Source organism: Chanos chanos, chromosome 3 (genome assembly GCF_902362185.1).
Source record: "Chanos chanos chromosome 3, fChaCha1.1, whole genome shotgun sequence".
NCBI classification, from domain to species: Eukaryota; Metazoa; Chordata; class Actinopteri; order Gonorynchiformes; family Chanidae; genus Chanos; species Chanos chanos.
The window spans coordinates 2,793,456-2,814,882 of NC_044497.1; the positions used below are offsets into that span (position 1 = coordinate 2,793,456).

Below are 21,427 nucleotides of genomic sequence, written 5' to 3' on the forward strand. Positions count from 1 at the left end.
ACACATACAGCATGATCCAGCATTGACTGTCAGAGTGTCTGCATAACAGAGACAGACATACAACTTACAAATACATAAAACCCATATGGGTCTCCACTCAATCTTCAACATCAGTAGTGTTAGAAGGTGCTTGTCTTATTATTATTATATGACTGATCACCAGTAGGCTACAGTAGAGTGGACTTCACTACAGCTCTTCAGTCAAGAAATTTGATCTTCTTCACATCTTTTCTTAAAATGCTCATATTTCAACCTAGAAACATTTGACAAATATATGAAATATTTCAACCTGAACCTTTCATAAAATTGAAATCGTTTGATAAACATTTTTAACATTTCAACTAGAAAAACATGTGTCAAATATGTTCTGTTCTGTTATTTTCATTTTTAATTTTAGCATCCCTCACATATTATATTCAGTCTGTCACAGGATAACAAATACAATCTAATCCACCAAATCAGTACTAATCTTGTTTATCATAAATCTCCATCTTAATCACGGTTCTTCCCCCACTGCCCATGCTGGCCATGATCTCCACTGTATCTTCTGTAAACACCATTCCAGACTCCCTAGCTTTAATGCGTTTGAAGTCACCATTCTCGTCATAATACATGTGTTTGAACAATTTTTCATTGCATTTCCGGGTTTTGTTGAAGACACCCACTGCCAGCCAGTTTTCATAGAGGTTGTAGTCAAATGGAACGGAGAACATGATGGCTAACACTTTTTCACCATGCTGAGTCTCCACATGGGACAGCTCATATGTCAGCACACCAACCGCTCCTCTGAAACCCAGTCCTGTCTTGGCAAAGGCACACACGTCTGTTTTGTTTGGCTGTATTGTTGGTTGAGGAGGGCGGAAGACATAGCCACTGATCATGTGTGTCCTATAAAAATGAATTAAATTTAAAATAAAACATTATTGTTGTCATGGGAATGTGATATGATGGGAAAAAATATGAAATGAGCACAAGACATAAGGACCACGTGTTGACTAGAGTGACAGTGAGAACTGTGCTAATGTGATCATTGTAGTCAGTATAAAGTGTTCAGTTATTGACTATAAAAACTAAGTCTACTGGTTTAAAAGACCTTAAAAAGAATCAAAGAATGCTGGATAAGCAGTGTGAGTGGTATTGTGTTTAAACCTCAGAATTTGCAGTACTCTAAGTACTAAATGGTTGGCCATGAAAAATAAGTCCATTTGCCTAAAATCGCTTGAAATTAACTAAAGATCACTGTTAGAGAATCTGTCAAATGGAAGATTCTTGGGTGAATAATTTTACATCAATAATAATAACATGAACAAACGTTCCAACGAAACCTATGGCACCCTGAAACATGGATGAGTAGTTTGAGTAGTGCTGTTTTTAAATCTCAGAATTTTGTCTTACTTTGGGTTGGTGAGACAGTAAATCCTACTGATGTTGTTTATCTCCATCGTGCAGCTACGAAAACTATTTATTGAAGCTGAAACAGTTTCAGCTTGTGCACTCATGGTTACTGGTTTAGAGAGGGCTCTGTCTCTCTTTCTCTGAATGGAAACTCTGGAGAATGTAAGACAGAGAGGGACATGCACATACATGCATGCACATACACATACACAGACACACACACACACACACACACATACAGTAACAGATAGAGAGAATTTTAATTGTACAGATTCAGTACTTTCCATCGAGTCAAACGTTGAAGGAATCTGTCACGCTGGTGGTGTGGTGCAGGACCCAAGTGCAAAGACACGACGGTTAAAGGTGGCCAATGGAAGACTTTACTTAAAATGAAGACCAAAATACAAGTGCAAACTAATAACAAAACCAATAACAAAAAGGTGCAGCGTGACTGTTGTGCAAACTAACACAAACAACGATAGACAAAGACAAGGCAAAACACTAGGACTTAAATAGAAGGAGAACAAAACAGGGCAACACAGGATTGGTAGAAATTAACAAGGTAATAATTGGACAAACAGGTACAGGTGAGGGGCGGAGACAGACAAAGCAGGAGCACAAAGACATGGCAAACTAAAAGTCCAAAATGGCGGTGCAGGTTGTGACAGAGCCCCCCCCTTAAGGGGCGGCTCCCAGACGGCCCAAAAGAAAAACAAAGTCCAGAACAGACCGGGTGGGTGGGGGGGGGCGCACGGAGGGATGACCGAAGGTGCTGCAGCCGACGGGCCCCCTCTGCGGCTCAGCAGGTGAGGGGTTGGCTGGAACAGACTTTCCAAACCGGCAGAGGAACAGGAACGGAGCAGACTCTTCAAACAGCCTCGACGTCGGCTAGAGGGCTGAGCTGGGTCGGGCAAAGGGCCTTGGGAACAGGACAGGGCGTCAGCATGGGAGCTGACCAGGACAGGGCGTCAGCATGGGAGCTGACCAGGACAGGGCGTCAGCATGGGAGCTGACCAGGACAGGGCGTCAGCATGGGAGCTGACCAGGACAGGGCGTCAGCATGGGAGCTGACCTGGGCCGAGAAAGCGGCCTCGGGAACAGGGCAGGACAGCGCACCCTCCATGGTGCACCGGGCAGCGCATTCCTCGCGCTGGGCAGCGCATTCCTCCATGGAGCCTTCGGAGTCACTGCTTGAAGGGGATTCAGGGTGGCAGAGACAGGAGACCCAGGAGCGGACACAGCCCTAGAGATGGTTGGGCCCAGCACCACAGTCCATGTGGTGCCTGGGTCTAGGGCTGGAAGCCCCCCCCCCAAAAAATTCCCCCCCCGGGTTAGGGGCTGGAGAACCTACCGAGAGAGGGAGCCCCGCCGCACCCAGGTCAGGAGCTGGAGCCGTCTCTGCCCGGGGGACAGAAGTGTCTGCTGGGTCCTTGTGTGGTCTATCGTTCTGTCACGCTGGTGGTGTGGTGCAGGACCCAAGTGCAAAGACACGATTATGTGGGTGAAAAAACGGAAGACTTTACTTAAAACGAAGATCAAAATACAGGTGTAAACTAATAACAAAAGCCATTAACAAAAAGGTGCAGCATGACAGTGTGCACTAAAACACAAACAACGATAGACAAAGACAAGGCAAACACTAGGACTTAAATAGAGGGAGAACTAAACAGGGCAACACAGGATTGGTAGAAATTAACAAGGTAATAATTGGACAAACAGGAACAGGTGAGGAGCGGAGACAGACAGAGAACAAGAGCACAAAGACATGGCAAACTAAAAGTCCAAAATGGCGGTGCAGGTTGTGACAGAGCCCCCCCCTTAAGGGGCGGCTCCAGACGGCCCAAAAGAAAAACAAAAGTCCAGAACAGACCGGGTGGGTGGGGGGGGCGCACAGAGGGATGACCGAAGGTGCTGCAGCCGACGGGCCCCCTCTGCGGCCGAGCAGGTGAGGGGTTGGCTGGAACAGATTTTCAAACTGGCAGAAGAACAGGAACGGGGCAGTCTTCAAAACAGCCTCGACGATGGCTAGAGGGCTGAGCTGGATCGGGGAAAGGGCCTCGGGAACAGGACAGGGCGTCAGCACGGGAGCTGACCAGGACAGGGCGTCAGCACGGGAGCTGACCAGGACAGGGCGTCAGCACGGGAGCTGACCAGGACAGGGCGTCAGCACGGGAGCTGACCAGGACAGGGCGTCAGCACGGGAGCTGACCTGGGCCGGGAAAGCGGCCTCGGGAACAGGGCAGGACAGCGCATCCTCCAGGGTGCGCCGGGCAGCGCATTCCTCGCGCTGGGCAGCGCATCCTCCATGGTGCGCCGGGCAGCGCATTCCTCGCGCTGGGCAGCGCATTCCTCCATGGTGCGCCAGGCAGCGCATTCCTCGCGCTGGGCAGCGCATTCCTCCATGGTGCGCCAGGCAGCGCATCCCTCGCGCTGGGCAGCGCATCCTCCATGGTGCGCCGGGCAGCGCATTCCTCGCGCTGGGCAGCACACCGTCCATGGTGCCTTCGGAGTCACTGTTTGAAGGGGATTCAGGGTGGCAGAGACAGGAGACCCAGGAGCGGACACAGCCCTAGAGATGGTTGGGCCCAGCACCACAGTCCATGTGGTGCCTGGGTCTAGGGCTGGGAGCCCCCCCCCCAAAAAATTCCCCCCCCGGGTTAGGGGCTGGAGAACCTACCGAGAGAGGGAGCCCCGCCGCACCCAGGTCAGGAGCTGGAACCGTCTCTGCCCGGGAGACAGGAGTGTCTTGCTGGGTCCTTGTGTGGTCTATCGTTCTGTCACGCTGGCGGTGTGGTGCAGGACCCAAGTGCAAAGACACGATTATGTGGGTGAAAAAACGGAAGACTTTACTTAAAACGAAGATCAAAATACAGGTGTAAACTAATAACAAAAGCCATTAACAAAAAGGTGCAGCATGACAGTGTGCACTAAAACACAAACAACGATAGACAAAGACAAGGCAAACACTAGGACTTAAATAGAGGGAGAACTAAACAGGGCAACACAGGATTGGTAGAAATTAACAAGGTAATAATTGGACAAACAGGAACAGGTGAGGAGCGGAGACAGACAGAGAACAAGAGCACAAAGACATGGCAAACTAAAAGTCCAAAATGGCGGTGCAGGTTGTGACAGAATCAGTCTAACTCAGATTATAGAGTTATTACTGTAAGACAAGATTGTATACATAATCAGAAAATTATGCTTGTTTGATTTTCAGCAGATATGAAACACATAGGAAAACATTCCCATTATATGTGTTCTTCAGTGAGAGGATATCAAAGAACTTACCGGACACGAATCGCTCTGCTTCTGTTTGACACACTCACACTTTGCTTTAGAGCATTTCCTTATAGATAACCCAATCAAGCTGCTTGATGCTTGAGCATATACACAAACACACACACACACACACAGACACACACACACACACACACACACAAACACTTTCAGTTATAGATATTATCCACTGCATACATTATTATAGGAATCAGTCCAAATGTATATTAGGTGGTAATTAAGGCAACATTGTGTAAAGATGAGAAAAATAAACTTTTGTATTTCCAGCATACATGAGAGACATAAAAAAGACAGCCACTTGTTATGTGTCCCTCAGTGAGAGAAGATAAAAAAACTTACCTGAGACATATCTTATGCGACTCTCTCTTTAACACACACACACACACACTGAGAGCATGCCCTTATATGTGACTAAACGGAGATGCCTGGCCCTCCTACCTAGAGACACAGAAACAGGCAGCTAAGGTGTGTCCTGTGTCTAAAACATTTTTGGTTCTTACTGATGCACATGACAGGTGGAGACCATCAAACCATCAAAACTAGATTTTCTGACACATTTGTCCTACTCATCAGTCTTGACCTGTAGTTTTTTTTTAAAGCCCAGAAAAATTAACTATTCACACGTGTTGGCTGTCTCTGTTGTCTAACATCATGGAATGTAAATAAACACACAAAGGATATCTTAAATATAGATAGCCTCACCAAACTAGTCGTTCCAAATCAACATTTTTTTTGTCCTTCCTCTTTCTTTCTTTCTTTCTTTCTTTCTTTCTTTCTTTCTTTCTTTCTTTCTTTCTTTCTTTCTTTCTTTCTTTTTTTGGTTGGCCACCTTGGGTTCTTAGGGCAAGTCAAGTGTGATATTGTGTTTGTTTTTACAATCCAAACCTTCTTACTATCAGACATAGGAATTTATCATATAGAGGATTTTCTGACACATCTGTCGGAAAATTTCATTTCATTTCTTTACAGATCATTAATTTCTTACAGATAGCTGGCCTCTGTAGGCCAAATATTCCCAAGAAGTTTTAAAGGCATTGAAATGAACAGGTGTCTGAGACTGTTTACTCTACCTTTTAAAAATGGCACAATAACATACATTTTTTAAAATAAAATTGAAACTGTTATATGTGTGTATGCTTACTTGTAAAGTTGAGACTGCTATGTGAATGTATGTTTTCTTGTAAAGTTGAAACTGTTATGTGAATGTATGTTTTCTTGTAAAGTTGAAACTTTTATGTGAATGCATGTTTTCTGATAATGTTAGAGCTACTAATTGAATATATGTTGGATTGTAAACAAGCTTATTTCTGTTTTCTGGTGAAGAGGTTTTCTCTGATGATAAAACTAACATAAAAACTAATGAATGTGAAGAGAAAGACATGATAAGCCATTCAGAAGAGGAGTATGGTGACATCCTGAAAGTGAGAGAAAATTCATTTTAGAGATATGTTTCGTCTGTTAGATAGCTGTCTGGATTTCTGTGAGTGCTGTTTTTATTTATTTATTTATTTAAAAGATGATGTACTTTTTTTAACGTATAAAATGTAATTATGTAACATAATGTGGTAAATGCTTTGGAAGTACAAGCTGAGTATGAATGTGACAGAGTGAATGATGTACATAAGTAATGTAGTTCAGTGAAGCATGAAATACTTAACATGTCAGCACATGGTGTTATTCCGTGTATTTACAGCCCAAAATAAGAGTGAATACGACGTGAATGGAAATGTAAATGTAACAGTTCTGCCCGTAAATGGAAAAAAAAAAAAGATTTCAAATGAGAAAACGGGGAGGATCATTAAAGGGAATCAACAGACTGTTAAATAAATGAATGTGTGTTTCTGTATGTCACATACTACAGTTTCAGTTTCAGTTATCCTGCCATAGACACACTGTCTGGGACCAGTGATATAGGAACAACATTATGCACAAATGAAACACAACTCTGGTGTTCTTTCACCACAGCAACCATAATCCTTTAATAGGGAGATTTTGAGACTTGACATTTCATTTGTCTTTTTCTGTGTGAGAACTGTTTTGTTTTCATTCTCAGAATACAATGTGGAAATACTACCAAGATCCATTAACAACCATCAAGTTTGTGTTTTCTTTCTTTGACTACATTGCACATTTTAAAATGACATGAACTCAATACAAAAACATTAGTAAATTTCATAGGGATTTCCATGTTCCTGTAGATGTTCAGTCTCTGGGGTACTGTAGTCTCCAGTGTCCCACCTGTTGCAGGTTTAGATGATGTATTTCAGGCTGCATCACATAATAGTGTTTTTTGTCTTAGTTCTTAAACATTCATGTTTATATATTTTGAGAGGTATATAACTTAGAAATAGCCCCTAACCCTGATGAAATATCCTCACATACCCCCCTTTAAATAGTTTATAAAAGAGACATATTTGTTTGCATATTGCATATGTTCAACACTAGGTGTCAGTGTTGCATTAGTCACTGTTCAAAACCCAGCAGAACTCTGGACTTCTATGACAAGAAGTTTCTTAAAGACAGTAATTAGTTATATACTGTATTTTGATGATGTGATATATTTTCTTTCTTTACAAAAGTATTGCTTTTATATTAAAGTAAGGAACGTGTTATGGTCGTTGTTAGGGAAATGTGTAGAATCCACGAGACAAAAGCATTCAATGACTAAAAATACCAGATGATCTGATTGTATACAATTGAACCCGAGGGCCATGATCTATGACAATGAATGTGATAGAAATATTACATATACATACATCACATACCATATATAGTATACATGATAATGTATAACATGACACATTAAAGGGAAACTGGATTTTACAGAAACCCAGAAATTGTGTACATTCAGCAGCTCAGTCATCAACAGCGGTTCTGTGAGTGAGATCAAATGCAAATTGTGTGAGAGAAAGCACAACCACAAATCCCTGTGAGCCGGGATAAAATCTACCATCGTAGATTTATCTACTGCCAGTCAATGCTGGGCTACTACATAAATTAAAACCTTGGTCTAACTACGCTTATGCTTATTATCTTACATATGGTCTAGTTCCTTTGACTTTTTAAACAGATAAGAGGGTCAGGTTTTATTTGTTAATACAACACCAAACTGATTTGGGTTGTGGTTGATTTTCCCTTTTCTTAAAGCTTCTGAACAAATCTCATTTCATAAGTCAGCTCCACAGCAGACATGCTTCATGCAACACTAAACCTTTGTTGTGACTGCGTGTCAGGTGTCTATTGGCGTAATGGTGCACTACAAAATCATATAAGTACCACAGTTAGTTTGTTCAGCAGACACACAGATGTCCTGTGAATCATCTGTGGCGCATGAACTCCTCTGTGAAGGAAAGGCAGAGTCAAGAGCAAGAAGATACTGGAATGATAAGTAGGACATTTTCTTTTTCTGTCGCTGGGGATTCTCATCAAGCAGGTCATGGTCGTTTCATTAGTAGTGTAAGTCATGCTGTTGCAGTCTTGCCAGTTATATACTAATAACCTGTCATCATTTACTTGTCTCATAGGGATTCCTTTGCTGTGTGACAGTGCCTCTGTCTTGCTATGGCATGTAAGCTCTTCTACATACATAGAGGATAATAATATTTTTTACATTGTCTAATGTCATTTGAGACAGAAGTCCCTGACCTCTAACTAGGTGTGTGGTCTTTGTGTATTTATATGTGGGTATCTGCGTGGGTGTCTGATCTCTCTGGTAAGTTTATGGTACTATTGCTTAGCTGCTTCTTCCTGTTTTCATGTTGCCGCATTCGGCCTGTGTGAACAGAAAGTGTGAACAGAGTGATGTTTGGCAGAGTGAGGAGGAGAATTGTGGCCATTATAAACGACTGCATCCCTCCACACTTAACTTATTGTCTGTCCCTGCACAAAGCCTCTGTGTGCATTCTTGTAAAGAGTATATGACTTCTTGTTACCCTCTCAGTCAGGAATCATTCATTCTTTCCATTTGTGTTTTCAGTTTCACTTGTGCAGTGTCCAGAGTAAAAAATGTCAGTTTGAGCCTATATTGTTAGAGCATTTACTGATCATAGATATAGGCTATTGTGACAAGTGTTAGAATACATACAATAACATATTTCACTGTGTCTCTGATTTAATATGTCAGAGTGTGTCATATGTCAAACAACACTTATAACTGTTAACATGGTAGGCATCCTTAGCTACTATCACCTGTAAAATGGGTTGAATGGAATTTGTAGCATTTTCATTTGAGTAGCAGTTTGTTGATGCTTCATTCTGATGAACTGGATACATTTCATTTCATGCATTTATGAGTAAAAAAAATCCAGACATGAGTAAAAAGTGAAAGTGAATGACTCATGGTTCCCATTTATACCGTATGTGCTTATGTAAGATGCATACGTGATACGAATGATTATCAGTAGACTGGAGCAGTGTGGACGACAGCTCTTTGGTCACTATCAGTATTAACTACAATGTGAACTTTGCTCATTTTTCCATTAAAATACACATTTTAATATTTCGCTTTGAAATATTTTAACTGAAATAAATCTTGTGAAGAAATAAACTATGATGATGCCCTTCATGTTGGCAAAATACCTGAAGATGGTGAGTGAAGGTAATCCCATTTCTCAGAGGTTCTCAAAATGTCACTGGATGGGTTTCATATTTCACATGCTTTAGAACTTCAGCAGTGGTGTATAGTAACAATGTAGAAATATCTGCTTACTGCATTTAAGTATGTTTTAGGAATATATCTACCTTACTTGACCATAAATGTCTCTGTGAACTTTCACTTTCACTTCACTACATTTTCCAGAGCAAATGGATACTTTTACTCCAATATATTTCCACAGAGAAGTTTGCTACTTACTGTGATATTACACTTATTGCATTATTAAATCAGTGGAAAGCAACAAACATGCAATTGCACGTAGTGCATCACTCAGTGAATCATTCAGAGAAATTACATTCTGTCACAGACTTGTTTAAAGTCCTTCTGGTTACCATGATTCAGGCATGTTTCCAGATCCTGTTTACATGGGCACAGGCTCCAGTAGTGTTTAGATTTGCCTCAATAAACAAACAAACAAACAAACAAACAAATAAATAAATAAATAAATAAATAACTTCATTCATTCATTCATTCATCAATAATTTTGCAATTGTTCATAAAGGGACAGATTTATGGGGGTATTTAGAACAGTTAAGGTAGGTTATCACTAAAATAATGTTATGCTTGCAAAAACAAATGCACATCGTACTGTAATGTTGTGTTCAGCAAAGATTTATTGATTCATGGGTTGTTACTTTCACTCTTAATTGAGTCATTTCCAGGCATCTTTACTTTTATTCAAATATGGCTATTGGGTGCTGTATACAACATTTCTGATGGTGCCATTTTTTAAAAGAAGGAAATTGTACTCTTTCTTTTTGTTATGCATCTACTTCCTTATTTGGACACATTTTAATTGCTGACTTTTTATTTGCTGATGGTACCTTTCTGAATGAACCGTCCTGTGTGATTTAAATGGCTAAACTAACTTTATTGTTTGTTTGTGATGTTGTCTCTGCTATGCTGCCAAACGAGTTGCCTATTTTTGGAGCAATGTGATCTTTGCTTTTATTTCTCTTGTATGGAAATAAAATGTGAATGTTGACATGTCAGCTTGAAATAAAATGATGTCAAACAGCGTCCTTGTGCATGTTGGCTGAATGGATGAGCCATGGTATTTGAATGTCATTACACTTTTATCTAAGCTTTAGAAATGGATGGATTTCACATCAGAATGAATAAACATTCCTAATTGTTTTGGTGGTTGCTGCATACGCAGCATTTGGCTTCAGTCTTTATCCAGCATTTACTTCCAGGCATCTGATTAGGAGTCAGATGTACAACTTCCAAATGGCACAAATGCATATGAGTCTCTTGGATCTCGAACATGTCACTGTACATGTTACGCAGTGTTTGATTTAAAGCTTGTAAGCTCTAAACTACAAATTGCCCAGTGCGCGTGCACACACATGCACACACACACACACACACACACACACACAAATCTAGTAGTTTCATTTTAATGTATTTATGACTTCATGGTCATTGATAGAAAAGGGAGTGTGCCAGGACGGTTAACTGATCAGTGTAAGTGTAGGATCAGACAAATCACGCATTCAGAAGACTTTCATAATGACCAGTACAGAACAAGACCATAGTCACAAATTTAATCTTATTACTGAAGTGTTTTGTACAACAGGGAGCATTAAGAGAGTTTATAAGAGATTTAAGAATAGGACAAGCTCTGCATACAGATTCACCAGTATTTCATTTGGCTCTGACCGGTTCAAGAATGATAACTTTAAGGTAGAATGCAAATCCTTTAACGTTAAAATACTGATTCTGCTCGGAACACACCAACTGAAAAAAAAAAAGAGTGGTTTGCAACCCTGCCTGCATGTTATCAGAAAACCCACTGAAATGCTGAACTACGCAGAGCTTCACGAGACAACAGCACACAGCAGACACTTAACAGCACGCAGGAGCACTTAGCAGACCCCACAAAGATAGGAAGTGAAAGTCCTTCCTAATTAAAAGTTTTAAAGAGGACATCTTTCGGGAAGGGGGGGCTTAACGTTAGTAAATACTCTTATGATGGAGCTGATCAGAGGACCAGTCTCACTGTTTTGGTGAATTTGGTGAATTAATTAGTTTGGAAACATGTGTTATACTTTGAAAGAAGCCTCACTTTGGAAACAGAAATACTCATATCTAGGGAGGAACGTGTCTTTTAATACTGTTTATCCTGTTGTTAGTTGTGCTGTTAAAAGTCTGTTTGTTATGAAGTAAGAGAAAGTTAATTACATCTTGGGCCACCACTTTGGCAGTGATGGCGGTGTGTGGTATGATTGTAGTGTGTAGTGTAGTGGGCTTGTTTATTCATGCATGTATGTATGTATGTATGTATGTATGTATGTATGTATGTATTTATTTATTGTGTGTGTGTGTGTGTGTGTGTGTGTGTGTGTGTGTTTGTGCCACCATCATGAAGAGCAGGAGAGAGTGGAGACAGGGTTTGGTACACAGTGGTCAGTGATATCAGAGACATGGTTGGGGCAGTGGTCACACAAATAATCCAAACGCAAATAAGTTTTGTACACAGTATAAGGATCGACAAGGGTTTGGGAAAACTCACAATGTCCAAAACAACCTACAGATCACGCATGGACAGCAAGATATTGTAGGAAAAAAATGACAGATGCTGAATGACACAACGCAAAGAACAGTGTCAAGGAAATAGATGTTGTGATATTTAAGGACAACTGGGGCTGTGATGGAAGTATTTTGTCATTAGGTCTAGACATTTCCTCAACATAATTTTTTGCCGCACTACTGACGCTGTTTAATCTCCAACAAGAACTAACACAAACTAACAGAAAATAACACACACATACTCACACACACACACACACACACACTTCATTACATACATCACATGCATCTTGCATGCCTCATTCACACTACAACCTGAACTGAACCGATATTCCTCTACTATAGTACATGTGTATGTATGTATTTACCATTAGGCACAAGAGGTGAAAAAAGCCATCATCCTGCTGTTCTAATATCCATACTTCATACATTCATACTAATATTCTTTAGTATTAGAATTGTTCATACACTGTGATCATATGATTCTGGATATATTTTTTTTTTTTTTTACTTTTTATTTTCAACAATATTTCAAGTTTAATACACAAACAAATGTGTGGGGTAAAGAACAAGAGGTCTCGTTAAGTATCAGTAATCATCATAGACAGGTACAGTTCATTACACAAGAATTTCAGCATTACTGTCTAATGTAGAAGAAAGAAAAAGAAAGTGAACAGGAAAAAAATAAGATGAACAAATAAGATGGAAAACCTTAATCAGTATCCGTTTCCTGTGAGTAACAGTCCCATTTCAGGGGGTCACGTGGTCTTGGACTGAGATGGCAGCTTAGCTGATTAGCTCCTCGCAGCCCTGCACAATTCTATTTTAAAAACCCTTGTAGAAAGATTTAACAGTTCAGAATATAGTGTGGCACCGAATATGATGGATCAATTTACCACGAAACAGGGTGAAATACCCGTAAGAGGACGCAAAGTGGGTACAAAATTGACTACGACGACTCTCCCACTGACCAGCTCAGAGACTAGCACCGCAGCTAGCATACATGGCGTATTAAGCGAGCTAAAAACAGTATGTTCAGAGTTTGGGTCAAAATTGGACCACACTGATAGCAGTTTAACTGAGATGGCAAACTCCATGAAATCGCTGGTGGGGAAAATGACAGCTGTAATACAAGACGTCTCCTCTAAGGTGGGGATTTAGCCCTAATCCCTAAAGACATTTTAACTACGGTGGATAAAATCCTTATAATAGGGGATTTTAATATCCACATCAATAACAATTCTGATTCTCTTAATAAAGCATTCACATTTATTTTAGACACTTTTGGCTTTAACCAATACGTCAGCGAGCCCTCTCATTCCAATGGCAACACCATAGATCTTATTCTAGCTCGTGGCCTAACTATCTCTCATGCCATTGTAGCTCCCTACTCCACTGCCCTGTCTGACCATTTTCTTGTTACCTTTCAGGTCTGCCGTGGTTCGTAGCTGCCGCTGCATTAAAGCTTCTACCACTGCCGTGCTCGCTAACCTGCTTCTTGCTGCCCACACCTCTTTCAGTGATCAACAAGGGTCTTTGAACAATCTGATGGACAGTATAAACTGTACCCTCCATAATGCATTAGATATGGTAGCGCCATTAAAAATAGGCCAAAAAAATAGGCGTAAATATATAACACCCTGGTTTAATAACAATACACATGTGCTGAAGCAAGCATGTAGAAGATTAGAACGAAACTGGCGTGCCACTAAACTGGAGGTCTTCTGCCTCGCCTGGCATGATAGCCTGATAGCCTGTAAACGTGGCCTCTCCATGGCCAAATCCGCCTATTATTCAAAAATAATCAATCTCAACAAAAACAACCCGAGATTCCTATTTGATACAGTATCAAAACTGACCCAGAATCACTCCCCTCAATCCAGTTCTATTACCGCACGTGATTTTGTCAAATTTTTCTCACAAAAAATAAACTTAATCCGTGGTGACACTCAAATTAGTCTGCAAAATCAATGCACCGGTATACTGTCCATCGCTGCCCCAGAGCCTAACCCAGGCCTCCCTGCGTGCAGGACCAATGCATACCAAAGCAGGAACCACTCACGGTAACACCTAACAGATGCCAGACACGGTGTTTTAGAGCAGCAACCCCCCGACCATTTGGTCAAATGCTGATAACGTTTAATTGCGAGGGAGACTAGATCACTTCGGGAGGATAGTTTCCCTGTGAGAGTGGGATTCAGACCATGTCACAGGCTCCATCTGCATTGCTCCACTCAGGCACAAACTATGTAGAACAAAAGGAAAATGAAACTAACCATATTATATTATCAGTTAAATACGCATATCGAGTCATAACTGTTCGTATAGTCATAAATGCGCGGTAAAACTTAAAAATAGCCAGGAGCCAAGTCACGAGCAGCTAATTGTATGACTTCCTTATCTATTTCTATCACTCTCACTCTGCCTCTCTATCCCCATCCCTTTTGATCCCAGTTCTCTCTTTATGGTCCAGGTCTCCTTGTGTTCAGAAGCATTGCACTTCCAAAAAGAAACCCCTCCCTGTAACACCTAACAGACACAAGGCTCAATGTTTTAGTGCAGCAACCCCCAGACCATTTGGTCAAATGCTGATAACATTTAATTGTGAGGGAGACTAGATCACCTCGGTAGGTTAGTTTCCCAGTGAGAATGGAACCCCATCTGCATTGATTCACTTGGGCATAAACTATGTAGAACAAAAGAAAAATGAAACTAACCATAAGATATCATCAATTAAATACGTGTATCGAGCCATAACCATTCCTATTGTCATAAAGGTGCAGTTGGAATAAAAAATAACCACGTGCCAAGTCACGAGCAGCTAATTTTATGACCATTGATGTAACTGCCCTGTTTTTAATGATAAAGAAACCATATTTGGTCTTGTTCGGGAGCATAATATGCGGCAGATAGGAGTAAGCAGATGTAATTTTACTATTCTTTAATGGGAAAAAGTTATGCAAAATTATTTGAACCGAGCTTAAATTAATACTTCCCAAATTTCAAGGAGTGTCTCCTCCCTTCAGACAGAGACAGCCCCAAAAGGATAGCAGCACCCCTTCCATCTGCAAATCAGATAAAATGCTAGACTCCCTGCTATCCTACAGTTCAGCTACGCTAAGGTTCAGCTCCAGTTGAGCTCCGGTTGTATCAGCCGTAATGTAAGTCCTTCTGTTCTGTCCTGTCTCCACGAAGAATTGGCATAGCCTCATCACTACGGAAGATCCGCGACGCTAAAAGACTTTCCCGGCACTGACACGAAATGTCTTATTATTTTCAATAACAGTATTTTTTGTCAGTTAATGTACATGAAAAACTAAACACCATAACCTGAAAGAGTAAGCAATAATAAAGTCCACATTTGAATGTATGTTTTATAATCCCACCAATCATTCCCCATGATAATGTTATAATGATAACATTCTTCTTGTCTTCAGATGCCTGTCATCTCACACTGGACCAGAACACAGCACACAGAAACCTCTTTCACACACAACACCACATTCACTGATCCCCTCTATGGAGGGTTTGGGATTTACCCTAACTACACTCCAAATAGGGATGAGATCACAGAAAAAAACCAACAAAACCAAACCAACAAAAACCAAATCAAAATCAGTGTAAATGCAGCTACACTCATTTGTCTGCAGTAATTATTCACAACCTCTCACACCATCTCCCAGGTTGAGATGACATCACATCTGTCTAAATGCAACAGTAATAAAGCAGCTCTAATTACACAATATGATCACAATCTCTCATATAACCTCCTTGGTTAAGGAGAAATCATTGCTAAACTGTTTGATCAATAAGAGTATTAATGAGATTATTAATGTTATTGTGATTAATGAGAGCGTTGACATGTGATTGATCAGATCTGTTGTGATTGGAGAGTAGAGGATTGGACCGTCCGGGACAATCCAGTTGACTGTGATCTCACAGTGAGATCAGTAAGTCTGACATGACTACAATACACAGTACAACACCAGATAATCATTCTCATTGCACTGAGGGCAGGTGATTAGGTCACCAAATAACAAATATTTAATATTTCATTCACTGTTTCTTCAGATTCAATTTTTTAAATTTTCTTTAAAGATTGTCTAAAAAGTCAAAGGTGAGGAGGTGTTCATTAAAACTGGCAATCCTGAGATATAAAATTAAAATCAGACAAAACATTACTACATTTAAATGGACCGTGCATACCATCTATTGCCACAGTTACAATCAAGTGAAAAAAATACAGTGAAAATACAATGATTTCTTTATCTTTTAAAAATGTTGTGATCCTAACCTGGAACTCTATGATTAGAAAATACCAAAGCTCGTGCCATATCTCTCTACGGACACACACGCACACGCACGCACCCCCACGCGCTGAATTAAGTCTTCTCGATTATGTGTTGATTGTCTCAGACTGTATTTATGTTACACCTATTATCCACTAGGTGGCACATCACACAATCTTGACTGTACTTGTGAGTTCTCAGTGCTGAGACAGTGGAAAACTATGCACAAATTTAGTCCTTGTGTGACACAGGAGCAATGTGAGCAATGCATTCACTTAACAAGTCTTTTTATACCCCCCCCCCCCCCCCCCCCCCCCCCCTCCCCGCCAAAAACACACACACACACACACGCACACACGTGTGCTGCCTTTCAAAGAAGCAAGTAAAGGATGGTGTAATGACCAGAAATCAAATCCAGTATTAGACGCTGTTGATTGTTACGTGCTTTCTGATAAATACTGTAACCGGCGGCGAGTCATACCTGTGTTCAGCCGGGGGTCAGAGAGAGGTGAGCAGGCAAGTAGGGAGGCAGGCAGGCAGGAAGGCAAAGGGGTAGGTAGGCAAACATGCAGGTATGCAGGCAGGTGATATATAGTTGTTAAATCAAATTTGCTGGAAGGGTTGAGTGTTAAGTGTAGAAGCGGAGAAGCGGCATGTGGAAAAGCGAAAAAGCGGAAAGGCGGAAAAGCGAAAAAGCGGAAAGGCGGAAAAGTGAAAAAGCAGAAACGCGGAAAAGTGAAAAAGCGATAAAAAACTGTTTGCTCATCAGCGTCCTCTTGTGTCTAAACTGTGAGGCTCCACTTGGGCATATGAAAGACGCCATTTTAATTTTTTGGGGGTATGTGGCAAATGTCAAAATAAAAGTCTTGAACCAAAGGTAAGTGAATCTAAATCAAGATATGTGTCTCTCAAGGAAAATAAATTCGAACTGAAACTTGGCTCCTACAGATGGTTTTAGGTGAGAAAAGGAAAAAAAAACAATATCTGTCTATCTATCTATCTATCTATCTATCTATCTATCTATCTATCTATGCTGAGCCGTGTATAATATCACCAGAAAGCAGCATATTTGGTGAACTGGGTGTGCCTGTGTTTGATTTGGTTCTAGGAACTGGGATCATTTAGTTGTTTTGTCTAAGCTGACTTGATCTCATAAAATGATCTGCCTATCAGGAGGCTGAACTTACATTTGAATAGCTCAGAAAGATTTTATAATGCATCCTTTTGTCCAGCCCTAAAGTCATAAATAAAGGTGTGAAGGGAAGAGAACAGAGGATTTGTTGACAATAAAATAGAAGGAACAGGATTCAAACCTGTCAGTGGTCTTGTCATAGGAGAATCAAGGGTTCAGACCAAGGATGACACTGTTATTGTGTTATGCCTGAAGAAGGCACCTTACCACAACAAACTGAAGGAAGTTTTTACATATGTCCGAAGTGACAGAAACAACGATGCCCAGTGTAATTATGGTCTCTCTGTTGCCCCGAGATATACTCTTACCCTCAGACACTACCTTGCTTCTGTAGAGTTCATGAGATGACAGCTAAATGAGTGAAAAAGGGACTTGCCATAGCTTACTCTGCCTACAGACACCCTAGGCTGTCCAATCCCTGCCTTCTCCCGGTCTGCCCCCAGAGCCTCCGGACCAGCCAGGTGAAGCCTGAATTCTGTGTTTGTAACTTTTTTAGAAGTCTTTTGTATCATGTTCTGTGAATAAAACTGAGACAAATCTGCACATGCATCCAGCCTCTTCTACAAATCCTGACAAATATGAGTAGTATTGGAACAACCTTGGAAAAGGACTTGGAGAAGACAGCTGAGAATTAGAAGGTAGAATTAGAAACAACAGAAACTGAAACATTCTCTGGATTAATTTTGGTTTCACTTTCGGTTTTAAGTACAAATTAAGCTCAGATTTCACAGTTTTTGCTCTGTGTCATCTTCATCTCCTCCCTTTTATGTCTGCACTGTGAGCTATAAACAAAAGAAACAGATAATATCTGTCTCATTTATGCTAATTTGTTCTCATTTAAGCTATATTAGACATAAGGCACACTGTTCTTGTAATCATGAGCCTTTGAATAACTTCAAGACCAGTGACTGAATTATTCTGACATGTGTAAAATAGTCTGGATTGGATATTATATGAATGGGCTTGTGGAGGGTGGAGGGTGCAGCTTTTCAGTTACTGTACTGACTTAATGTAGAATAATCAAAACATATATCAATACAGTTTAAAGTCTTTATCTTTATAGAAACTGACAGATGGCAAATTTTTCCTGTGTCATTATGGCTCACAGCGTCTATCAGAAAAGTATAATAATAATAATCTATTCACATGAATAAGAAACAGAAAGAGAAAAAGAAATATAAGACTGGCCAGAGAGCAGTTTGAGATTAGAGCCCAGTATATGAGTTCATTTGGAGTGTGAACAGGAACTCTGACATTGTTCATCTCAGTCATTATCAGTATCAGAATTCAGTGTTGCTGTGATGGGGGAACTGCACAGGTGGACAGTAGCCGGCACACAGGACTGTCTGAACCACTCTGTGTGGCACATTAACTGTTAATGTTTAAAGGAGGAAAAACATCCTGCTTCCTGAATCTTCCTTCAGGGGGGACATGGATAAAAAATGTATTTTAATTACCCTACCCCAAGTGTCAATAAGGCAAGAATAACAATAATAAGAGTGAGTATAATAAGAGCGAGTTATATTAAAGCTAAGCTATGAAGTAGCTACAAGGGACTGCCCCCAAAGGAGGAGTCAAACTCAATAAAAGGGGAGCTCTCTGAAATCATCAAGGGACATTAGTTACAGAGAAAAAAAAAGAATAATCGCTAACTAACCACACCTGAACTTAGCTGATAAAACCTAACACAATCAATCCAACTGAGAAGATAAAGTGGGGGTGAGCTGATATTGTGTGTGTGTGTGTGTGTGTGTTGTGTTGTGTTCTTTTGTATTTGTAGAACATATTCCATGATTCCAAAAATGTGATGCTCTAGGTGATCGAGTGGTCAGGAATCAAAGTGTTCATCTGAACCTGGTATCATGCATTGCCTCTAACTGAAGAATTAGGCCAGTTCAACTTTGCACAATAAACTGACTGTATAAACACTGAAGAGACAGTTTCCATTATCTAGTTATTCTAGATACTTAGTATCAGTGCAGGAAGCTCATTTGATGACCATAAGTTGGGCAAGGTTGTTTTGCTTTCTTGTTCCAAAGGAGAGGAACTTTATAGTTATTTGGCTCTAAGCAGACATGGGAGAAGGACTCAGCTTGTCTATCAAATGAGGGATGTTGGGGGAAGTGAAGGCCCCTCTTCAACAATACACTGGTCTCTTATGGACAGTTACATTATTGCTATTTAAATATTGAGTATTCTATAATAGTCTGAGTGAACCACACCAGTGAGTGAATAAGGTGACAATGTCACATTCTTGCTGACCTGAAATGAGTCCTTCAATATTCTACACTGGAACTTAATCTGCACCAGTTAATGTGTGTGTGTTATGTGTGTGTTTCCGTCTGTCTCATTCCCTTGTAGGAAAGAAGTAAATACGGGAAAATGGCATTCTTGGGAGCTGCGGTTAGTGTTGTGAGTCTCAGCCAGGCTATCGGAGAAGCCTCCAGTCGCAGTTGCACCATAGAAATTAAGAATAACAGCAATGTCTACTCAGCTGTCAACCCCAAGTAAGACCACACTGAATTTTAGATCTATTTTATTAAATTAAATCTAAGTCAGGCCTAGGACTCTCAAAGCTCCTTTAGTGATTTATCTCCTTTAGTTATACATGTGATCACCATGATGTGAGCATAATATTTTTCTTGCAGTCATTTCTACCTGTTTATTTAGACAAATTAATTTCATATTAAAAGGTGATGGTACTAGACACATAATTCATTTGGCTGAATGATATTTAATTATTTAGAGTCTGGATGATCAGCGGATACAACGCCCACCCTCCCCCACCCACTGTGGGCAGCAAAGAAAAGGGGTTATGTGCCTTCTGCAAGACAGGAGGCACTGCCTGTGGGGCTGTGGGTGTGCTGACCTACGACCTGTTCATCAAAGAGAAACGCCGCTCTGATAAGATGATGGCCATCATGTTCTCTGTGCCTTTTGACTACACCTACTATGAGAACTGGCTGGCGGTGGGCATTTTTGACCGAGCTCAACCATGTGACCACGCACTCTACAATCTCATGTACTATGAGTCTGACTCTAGATTCATTCGTGCCAGGGCCACAGACCCTAGTATAGTGTACACATGGGGGTCAGTGGAGATCAGGGCTTCCATGAGCAATGCAAAATCAGCTATTGTTCAGGTGGAGATCCATGATAAGTGATGCGTCACTTCTAAAGCGTGTTATTAAGAGTTTGTGTGTAATCCCAGATTATGTGATATGAAAGCATCATTCTTACAGAGGAAAAGCCATTGCTAATCACAAATGTATTTTCATTTTATCAGTTCTGTATTGTTGATTTCTGAAACCCTTTCCTGAAACTGAAAGTATTAAAGTTAAACATGTGATTTTCACTTGTTCTTTTCTGGTCATTAATTTACACTGAACATTAGTTAGTATGTGAGGGGACCCATACCAGAGAACTCACAATTTATTCACAATGACTACAGTTACAAACATATTTTTTCTTTTTAAGTGGTCAGACTGAAGCTACACACTTCTGTTGATAAACACTATTTCATAAGCCAAAAGTAAATCCAACATTATTATGCAAACACAGACTTGGGCATATTGTTTTTAAGTCTAAGTCACATCACACCTGCTCTGTCCTCTCTCTACTGCACTGTTCTGTGTGTTTTAACTTGTGTAGAATTCAGAACGGTTTAGGAAACCAAGTCTCCTCACAAATACTGGAATATCTGAAACGACTGTTGAAATGGGGGCATTTTGTATCTCTGTGCCCATAGTTAAAATCATTGTTACCAGTCTCAGTTATAGTGAAAGGAAGTTACTGGAAAATGATCATTTAATACATAAATCTGTACACATAACATGCAGAAACGAGTCAGTTTCAAACAGCATTCCATTTCAAGCTCTTTTTCAGATTCCATTTCAATGAGATTTGCAAAACATAAACCTGTCACTCACCTGAAACTGTTAAACTGTGTACATCTCACACAAGGACATATGGGATAAATAATGAATTATGAGTTGTTTTAGTTCAGTGTTGCAAACTAATGTCTCTTAACCCTAGTGTGTTGACAGTGCACATTGTTGAGACAGA

At 40.5% G+C, this 21,427-nt stretch overlaps 2 protein-coding genes across 2 annotated transcripts; one reads left to right on the forward strand and one right to left on the reverse strand.

Annotated features, from left to right (window-relative positions):
• Nucleotides 1-464: 464 nt before the first annotated feature.
• On the reverse strand, nucleotides 465-1,499 carry LOC115808819 (bryoporin-like). The gene is made up of 2 exons (XM_030770307.1): nucleotides 1,396-1,499; nucleotides 465-888 (listed from the first exon to the last, which is right to left on the reverse strand). Exons 1-2 carry the CDS (start codon nucleotides 1,497-1,499, stop codon nucleotides 465-467), a joined length of 528 nt encoding a protein of 175 aa, XP_030626167.1.
• An 18,245-nt stretch (nucleotides 1,500-19,744) lies between these two features.
• On the forward strand, nucleotides 19,745-20,526 carry LOC115808820 (tereporin-Ca1-like). Its single transcript, XM_030770309.1, has 2 exons — nucleotides 19,745-19,869; nucleotides 20,109-20,526. Exons 1-2 carry the CDS (start codon nucleotides 19,745-19,747, stop codon nucleotides 20,524-20,526), a joined length of 543 nt encoding a protein of 180 aa, XP_030626169.1.
• Nucleotides 20,527-21,427: the final 901 nt, after the last annotated feature.

Bases quoted from the DNA above. Each gene is read 5' to 3' on its own strand.
- LOC115808819 (XM_030770307.1), bottom strand. From the start codon at position 1,499: ATGAGTGCACAAGCTGAAACTGTTTCAGCTTCAATAAATAGTTTTCGT. The intron at 889-1,395 runs GTAAGACAAAAT...TCATTTTTATAG, and splicing joins TACTGTCTCACCAACCCAAA to GACACACATGATCAGTGGCT.
- LOC115808820 (XM_030770309.1), top strand. From the start codon at position 19,745: ATGGCATTCTTGGGAGCTGCGGTTAGTGTTGTGAGTCTCAGCCAGGCT. The intron at 19,870-20,108 runs GTAAGACCACAC...TTAATTATTTAG, and splicing joins TACTCAGCTGTCAACCCCAA to AGTCTGGATGATCAGCGGAT.